General features: G+C 41.3%; 1 protein-coding gene across 1 annotated transcript; it reads left to right on the top strand.

Moving 5' to 3' along the window:
* The first annotated feature begins 2647 nt into the window (after positions 1 to 2647).
* On the top strand, positions 2648 to 7294 carry LOC113646647 (protocadherin-20). The gene is made up of 2 exons (XM_027153036.2): positions 2648 to 2850; positions 3642 to 7294. The coding sequence occupies exons 1-2, from the start codon at positions 2800 to 2802 to the stop codon at positions 6246 to 6248; spliced, it is 2658 nt and encodes an 885-aa protein (XP_027008837.2). The 5' UTR covers positions 2648 to 2799; the 3' UTR covers positions 6249 to 7294.
* Positions 7295 to 9439: the final 2145 nt, after the last annotated feature.

Here is a 9439-nt window from a genome sequence, read left to right as displayed (position 1 = left end):
TCTCGGAACTGACTGAGTTTTAGAAACTCGTTTCTCCACATTTCTGGAAATGAGGTTTATTTGAGTTCATTTTCCTTCCAGGCAGCTGAAACCCATCTGGATATATTCATAAGACTAACCAACAGAACCGTCTTACACTTGGTGGTTTTTTGTGTGTTTTGTTGTTTGTTTGTCACACAATCGATGTTCACTCTAGAGACTGTCATGTGTGAAAACCTCAAGAGATCAAAAGTTTCTGAGCTGCTGTCACCAACGACATCTGGAACCCATAACCATGCCACAGTTAAAGTCACAGAGATTAGATTTTAAATTAATGAATATTAAATTAAACTCTTGACTTGACTGGCTGATTGGGTAATGTTGATATGGTAAAATGACAATATTAAACAGAGCGACTTACATTTACTGCATTTTACAGCCACTCCTATTCAGAGCGACTTACATTTTATCTCATTTTATTCAACTAAGCATTTGAGGTTAAGGGCCCTGCTCTGGGGCCCAGTTGTGGCAGCTTGGTGGACCTGGGGTTCAAGCTTGCAGCCTTCTGATTGGTAGACCAACGCTACCAAATCCCCCATCTTCATCATCATCATCATCGTCATCATCATCATCATCATGAGATTCAAGAGCTGATTACATTATTGTATATATTTCCCCTGATGTGTTTAGATGAGTGTGTTTTATAGCTTATAACCCCAGTGAATTTTTCCAGGTAATTGCAAAATTTCTTGTCACACAAAATTGAAATAAAAAATTTAAATAATCCCAGAAGCTTCCGTGCTTAATGTTTCTTCAGCTATTATACTAAACATTAATTATTTAGTATAAAAATACTAAAACGTAATTATTTCTGAAACACTGCCAGCTCTAAGTAGTCTTTAAATGTTTTTAGATCTGTCATGCATAGCGGGGGGGCGGGGGGGGGGGATGAGCCACTATGAACATGTGAACTTTATTTCTTGGTGACAGATTTTATCTAAGATCAAAGATATTTCTTTGATCGAAGATTTAAGAGTACAGATTATATCTAAGATGTTTTCACATGACCACGAGATCCCAGAACTATGAAGCTCTAGTACTGTCCATTTGTCATGTTTTGTCAAGATGACACAAAAAATCAGAACCGACCATCTTTTGTCTATCATTTAAAAATAAGGACCCTGCATGTCTCACAAATGCTTTGTTGTTGTTGTTCAGAACATTCCACGCATGAGTCAAGCATGTGACACCATTGCGTGCATGTGAGTCCTGTCAGGGTTGAAAGCTATCGCACAAGTAACGGCTAAATGTTTGCTTACAAACGAGAATGAAGAATGAGATATGAGAAAAAAAATGATCTGATGAGGTTAGAAGATTTTCTTAGGAATGTCTGCATTGTTGTTGTTTAGAAATAATGCTTTGAGGGGGGAAAATGATCTGTATCTCTCTGGCTACATTCACACTTCTCCATTCAATTCTGTCCAAAATATTCTTTCAAACTTTTCATTTCACTTTAATATGTGAAACTCTGACACTGAAATCACCTTCTAGGCTTTTCTTTTGCTCACACAGGTACTGTGTGAAGCACCTGATAAAAACAACATTAAAAATTCATAAAATTAGACTTCAAAAACTTGTTTCTTCCAGTTTATACTGGATCATTAAAACTAGAGGCAACCGGTACAAATGTGCACACATGCCAAGGTATATGAGGTCAGTTTGATATATAACTTTGTGTGTGTGTGTGTGTGTGTGTGTGTGTGTGTGTGTGTGTGTGTGTGTGTGTGTGTGTGTGTGTGTGTGTGTGTGTGTGTAAACCTTAAATATCTGCAAAATGACCTTGAAAGCGAAGCAGTCAGATGAAGCGTACCTTGTCTGAATCAAAGTACACAGACGCTCATGGTAGGATTTTTGGGGTGTTTTATTTATTTATTTATTTATTTATTTATTTATTTATTTATTTATTTATTTATTTTAATGAAAGGGTTACAAACTTTTCTTTTTCTATTCAGGCAACCCAGTGATGTACTGTAGGAGGTTACATTGCTGTGCGATCTATTCATTATGCATCTGTGTGCCTCTTGTCCAGGAACTCCAGTTTATTCCTATCTCCCAAGAACATGTCAGCAGTTATATTGCCAATGATACACACACATAATAAACACATTCAGCATGATAATAAACACACCATCCCAACACTGGACTTTTCTACCATCCAGGGTATATTCCTGTCTAACACCCAGTGTTCCCAGGATATAAACCGTGACGCTGTCTCTGAATATTTCAGAATATGACATTGAGATGAAACAGGATATAAACTCAGTAGATCGTTAAAGGCATAAAACATTACAAAATCATGAATGGAGCTTCCTATGAGATGTTGGATATAAGGAATAGTTTCTAGTTTCTATGTTATCCTCCTATCTAATATCAGAGTCAGCTTCGGGTGATTAAATCAGTCGTACAATATTGCACACAAAATACTTTAGAATTTCACACAAAATATTTTGTAGAATTCAGTGGGTTCGCATTGTGCGTTTTTTTTTTTACCGGACTGGCGTGCGCATAATGTCCCGCTTGGCTCGTTTAAATACGCAAATGAGAGGGCTGGATTGCGAGCACATTGGTCAAAGCCAGGACTTGATTAACATGCAAGTAGGTGTGTCGTTTCCGCGGTTCTGCGAGGGGAGATGAATGGCTGGAGCGGCTCAGAAGCGCATGGAACGCTGAAGGTGACGGATCTCCGCCGCGCTCAACATGCGCCACGGCACTAGCGCGTAAAAATAAACCCACTGGATTAAACAACTGGCTGGGAAAAACATGAGCAAGATACGCAAAGGATCCTGCCTTATTATGGATGGAAAGTTCTGGGTAAGTTTTTATTTCTTCTTCCAAAAGAATGCTTTATATTATGATTGCACGCGCCTGTTAATCTGGATTAAAAGACTTTTGGATTATCGGTCAAAAGAAAAAAGTTGTAGAAGAATTCTACATTCTCATTTTAGGTTTCGGGATTCTAAGAATAAACCATTGACCTGAACGCTGCATTCATTGCAGTTCCTATTTTCACACCAAATGCCAGTGTTTTTCTACATGTCTGTCATTCTGTCCTGTCAGTTTGAGTTTTTGTACAGGGTGGAACCTCTGACTGAAGTGTTGCCTACATGTTGAATTGTGTTTGTATCTTATTAATTCATTCCTATTTAAATCAATGACTCCTAATTAAATTCATTATTGAAATAAATGTACGTGTGCTATTCATCTGAAAACCTTATAAATGCCTACAAATAGATTTTACTTAGAATGTACTGTATAGTAATCATAGTGTTGTATAGTATCATAGAAAGTATGATCATTCTTTTAAGCTTCAGGGACGGAATGCAGGACTGTACCATTTGCTGCTTCATAGCCTATTTATGATCATAACTGAAATAAATTAATCAGATTGAACAGATTGGGATATCTAGCCTAGCCTAGTAACTTGTTTGTTGTTTACCTCTCAGTCACTACAGTCATGATAGTAGGAGGTTTCACTCTTACTACTACCGTCTGTCCGGCACCTTCTCTGGACCAGACGCTGCTTAGATTTCATTTAAACCTCAACTATTTCATTTGTGAACCTCTGTCTCTTATTAAAGTGTGGATTTTTCTGTTGGTTTCAGGGATTTTGGATTCTACTGCTGTGCACAAGTCCTCTATCATGTTTCTCAAAGTTCAGTCATCTTGTATATAAGATAAAGGAAGGCTTACCCAAGGGGATTCTCATCGGGTCTGTAGGAGAAGATTTGAGATTGGATTTTTCCGTCGACCCCCCACGTCTGTTCCATCTGGAATTAAGGCAAAGTGGCTCTCAGTATGTTAATCTAAGCGAAACAACCGGGGAGCTTTACACTTCTGCTTTTGTGATTGACCGAGAAACTCTATGTGCAGATTCCTATGATGGTCAAGGATGCGTGATCTCTCTGGATGTGATCATTCTGCCACAGCAGTACTTCCAGCTAGTTAAGATCAAAATCGTCATTGAAGATGTTAATGATAACAAGCCACATTTTCCAGTGGATGAGATCAGGGTGTCCGTTCCGGAAAATGCACCAGTCAATGCTCGGTTTGTGGTGGAGCAATCTGCTGTAGATCCAGATATAGGCATTTATGGGGTTCAGACTTACTGGCTGGCAAATGACTTTGGAGTTTTCACACTGGATGTTGAGCAAAATGAAGGGGGAGAGTTGACGCCTTTCCTGATCGTTACTGGGCCGCTGGACAGGGAAACGAAAGCGGAATATCTAACTGAATTCATTGCTGAGGATGGAGGATCGCCACCATTTTTGGGCATTGCCACTCTTAGAATTATTATTACAGATGTAAATGACAACTGCCCCAAATTCAGCGAGACCCAGGTAAATGTGACAGTTTCTGAAAACACCACAAAGGGCTTGCAGTTGGCTCGGCTATATGCCTTTGACCCAGATCAGGGTACCAATGCTCAGATTACTTACGCGTTCAGTAAACGGGTCACCAGAGAAACTAGGAACCTGTTTCATTTGGATGAAATGACAGGGGTCATCACCCTAGCAGGAAAGATTGATTCTAACACTGGAAAGTTGTACAAGCTGGTTGTGCTGGCTAACGGGCCAGCTTGCATTCCAGATATCGCTACCGTAACTGTGAAGGTTGTTAAAATGGTTTTGGGACCACTAGCCGTCATACCCCGCTACATTGCTTTAGAGAAAGATGGTGTGGTTTCCCTGAGTGAATCAGAGCCACCCTTTACACCAATTGCTTTCTTTACCATAAAAAATGCGGACCCGAGGAAAAAGGTCACATGCTTTTTGCAAGGGTCTGGACCCTTCCGACTCTTGCCATATAAAAATCTGAAATATGAGTACTTGCTGGAGACTACCGATCCATTGGATTATGAAGAGCAGAAATATTATGAACTTACTGTGGTGGTCAGAAACACTGATGGTGTAGGTGTTGATACACAGGTGAACGTGCAGATGCTGGATGATAATGATAATGCACCCATATTTAAGCAGTCGGTTATTGATATCAAGATTGAGGAGAACAACGCCCCAGAAACATTTCTCGCTAAACTCCAGGCCACTGATAAGGACAGCGGTAACAGGGGAGAGGTACTCTATCTTCTCGGGTCAGATGCTCCCCCAAACTTCCACCTTGATCGATTGACTGGGGTCTTGACTGTGACCACATCTCTTGACAGAGAGGAGAAAGAGACCTACCGGTTTATAGTTCGAGCAGTCGATTGTGGCACACCAAGGAAGGAGTCAATTGCCACAGTTTCAATCACCGTGCTGGACCGCAACGACAATAGTCCTCATTTTATCAATAAAGATTTCACCTTCTTCGTCCCAGAGAACTTTCCAGGCTTTGGGGAGATTGGAGTGCTGTCTGTCACAGATGCAGATGCTGGGGAAAATGGCTGGGTGGCGCTATCAATCATCAATGGGAGTGATATATTTGTCATTGACACAGGACGGGGGGCATTGAGAGCAAAGACCTCACTGGACAGGGAGCAGCAAGGAACGTACTACCTCTGGATCGAAGCTGTGGACGGCGGTAAGCCTTCACTCTCTTCTGTCACCATGGTTACTATTTTGCTCCTGGATGTTAACGACAACCCTCCAATGGTGCTGTTCCCCCAGTCCAACCAGTCCTATTTGCTAGTTCTTCCCAGTACACTTCCAGGAACATCCATTACAGAGGTCTACGCTGTGGACAGAGACACAGGCATGAATGCTGTCATTGCTTACAGCATCATCAAGCGAAGGGGTGGGGAACCAGGCTCGTTTGACATAGACCCAAATACAGGAAACATCACTCTCAGGAAAGTTTTGAGTGACCGGGGTCTGTACAGCCTGCTGGTCAAGGTCAGTGACCATGGCCAACCTGAACCACTGCACTCAACTATTATGGTCAACCTGTTTGTCAATGAGACCATCAGCAACGAGACATACATTCAGAGCCTCCTGACTCGAGAAGCAGATAACGGGATTGAGGAGGTCAGACCACCAAACAGGCTCGCTCAGAGGCCTGAGTACGGTGACCTGTTCCCCTGCAAGCTAATAATTATTGCCCTTATTACCACATGTCTGGGGCTTTTCTTTATAGTGGTGTCACTGACTGCATATATATGCTGTAAGAGCCAAAAAAATCATAAAAAGAAGAGATTGGAAGTAGAGATCCCTTTAAAAGTGAACAGTGACAGGCAAGCCATGGACAGGAAGCTGATGGAAATTTCTAACATATGACCATGGGCCCCCCCCCCCTCAATAAACTATCTACAAATTTAAAATGTGCAGCTTCTCCAGACAAACAAATGGAGTACAAACTGAGAAAATTGTATATACTGTATATTTGATGTTTTGTAATTTTATGACAAAAAGACAAAATATATTTTAAAAAAAATGCTAAAAAATGTTCCAACAAAAGTGTGTCTAGTTTTGCAAATCCACATTTTCTCATGCGCTTGACGATATGACGCTGTATAATTTATTACACCTTACTAAGTAGTGCCCTTAGCAATGTGTCAAACTGCCCATTTTGTTACATTCTCTACCGTCCAAGCACATGGTAGTGTTTTGAAGTTATTAGTGAATATATTTCATCCATTTTATGTGAGTAAAGAAATGTCTATCAGGCCTGTACGCTAGCCTTTTAGCGCTAGTCCACTGAACACCTGGATTTACAAGGCCAGGTTGAATTTCACATATTCTCTATCCTTCTCTACCAAAAAAATCAAACGTCTATGTTTACATGTGCTTAACATGACTAAGAACTTAATTGAAAGATCGATCAATTGGGGTCGATCTGGATGAAACGTCTATCTGATCGAAAGATACAGAAAATGTAGAAGGACTGTAATTTCGATTACATCCGAATCAGAAAAGATTCTGTGCATTTGTGTCGTACGGAATGACGATACATTTTATTATAAACTGTAAAAGATTGAAAAATTAATGAGGTTGAATGTTATAAACAAACGAGGTGAAGGAGAGCAGGTTTAACGACCCAACGTTAGCTTCCTGTTCGCTCAACTTCTTCTCACTGTTGGTATTATAATGTTGTGAAATGCTCGTCATGGAATGCACACAAATTTACATTGACCTCCATGTACTGTAAATGGAGATTTTCAGTAGACATCTGCAATTGGAAAGAGTTCATTCAGATTGACATGATTTGCATGTGAACATAGCCAACGATTCCTTCTGAGACCTCACGACCTTGTGGCGTGTAAGAAAAGCATACATACATATTAAAGTGCTTTATTTTCTTACCATAACTGCTATCCTTTTTTTTTTTTTTTACTACTCCTACACATTTTCTGTTATCGTCTTCTGTAAGTTGTCTTCTAGGATAACAAGCAGTGGAGTGGAAAGTGCTTAGCCTATTAAAACTGTTCCATTAAGAACCTAGTTTTCCAAACAAAAACACCAAAACAGTCCAGTATTCTTATCTGATGCTGCAGTAACGCTTTAACGGTCTGCCATCGAGGAAAACAAACAAGTGGAAAGGACAAATCAGTGAGCGCTTTTTCTATCTGATACTGAAATTCATTTACACTACAATTTTCTTCTGCGAACACTTGAAAGTGGTTAATCTACTATTGTGCGTTGTTTACATCCAATTTCACAGTCAAGTCCGGACATATTACTTAAACCTGCAGCAGCCGGGAATAACAAACTGCCTTTTCTGTTTCACAAATTTAGGTTATCACTGAGCTCCAAAAGAATCTGTTAAGTGACAAGGTGCTAGCTTGTCTGCCGAGTATATGCAGGCTACCATCATGAGAATTCTTCCAGCGCCTCAGGCTTGTTGTCATCCACCTATAAGTGCATACCATAAGTAATTACAGTGTCAAGACTAAACATATTTTAGCACAGCTGCTTTTTGTGGTCTATATATGTGAATATATGGTTTCACAGTATATGTACAAGACCACACAGGGTTTCGGGGGGGGGGGGTGTCCCTACGGTGGCTTAGTGGTTAGCACGTTCACCTCACACCTCCAGGGTTGGGGGTTCGATTCCCACCTCCACCTTGTGTGTGTGGAGTTTGCATGTTCTCCCCATGCCTTGGGGGTTTCCTCCGGGTACTCCGGTTTCCTCCCCCGGTCCAAAGACATGCATGGTAGGTTGATTGGCATCTCTGGAAAATTGTCCGTAGTGTGTGAGTGTGTGAGTGCCCTGCGATGGGTTGGCAGTCCGTCCAGGGTGTATCCTGCCTTGATGCCCGATGACGCCTGAGATAGGCACAGGCTCCCCGTGACGTCGCAGCAGTGGCAGCTTGGTGGACATGGGAATCAAACTCACAACCTTCCGATTGGTAGCCCAACACCTTAACCACTAGGCTACCACATCCCACTAGGTTTATGCCTAGTTGTCCATGAAGGGGCTGAAAGACATTTCTCATGATGAGAAGCAGTTTATCCAGCATCCTGTCCACCAAAACTGATTCAAGAGAATGCAAATTGGTCCCAATGACCTGTCTAGCTTTGTTTAGTCTGCTGGTATCTCCTGCTTTGAAGAGCCGGAGTTTCCTTTGAGTCTGCTCTGTTTCTTCTTGTAAACTGCCTCAGTATTACACATCCAATCCAGTCTAATCTGGTCCTGGTGCAATCCAAGGTACCTGTAGAAAATGACCGTATTCTAATACGTTTTCGTTAGAATAGTAACAGGGATGCAATGATGCGTGGTGAAACCAGCTAATTGTATGACTAATCATGTACTGTAATTACACTTAGTATCGCTAGCATCATGCGTCCTGAACTTCCACAACAGTCAATACAACAATAATGGGCCGTCACGGAGACTTAATTGTCAGCTGTATAATTGTTTTGTTCTCTATGAGCGTCGGGAGTTATTTTTAAACACATAGTTTAAGAGGCATTTTCTTTGCACTTGTTTCTTTTCCTGTGTGTGTTTTAGGTGCAAAGGTCATGACTCATGCGTGCCTTTAGCTCTTCATCCCTTTTAACTGGCCACTCGACAGTTGCATTCTTCCCCAAACCAGTCAGGTATCATTTTTCATTTTCTCTCTTCACTCACACACATTGCTTGGGAGACATTTAAACCTATTGAAAGGGAGATAATGTATCTGTACCCACAGATAGTGCAGATCGCGAGTACGGCCGCGCGGTTTGGGTCAGGTTCAGCAGCTAAGCAGCTTACAATGGCGTCTGCAACATGTGGTTAGATTTCCCTTGAGATCTGGGGCTAACAGCTTGCTTCTGCCTTAAACTTGACCACATTGTTTGTAGTCGGGTCAAGTTCAAGTGTGTTTTTTGTTCGTTAGAAAATTCTCACCTGGCTACCAGGACAGATCTCATCAGGAACCGAGCCACTTTGTAAAACCAGCATCGTCCTCAGACTATGTGATTGCATCTGTTCTTCATGATGCCTCCATCCAACAGGAGAAAGATGAAAGTCGCATCTTGCTGGAG

The sequence above is a fragment of the Tachysurus fulvidraco genome, chromosome 2 (genome assembly GCF_022655615.1).
Source record: "Tachysurus fulvidraco isolate hzauxx_2018 chromosome 2, HZAU_PFXX_2.0, whole genome shotgun sequence".
NCBI classification, from domain to species: domain Eukaryota; kingdom Metazoa; phylum Chordata; class Actinopteri; order Siluriformes; family Bagridae; genus Tachysurus; species Tachysurus fulvidraco.
This window is presented reverse-complemented; position numbering and strand designations above follow the sequence as displayed.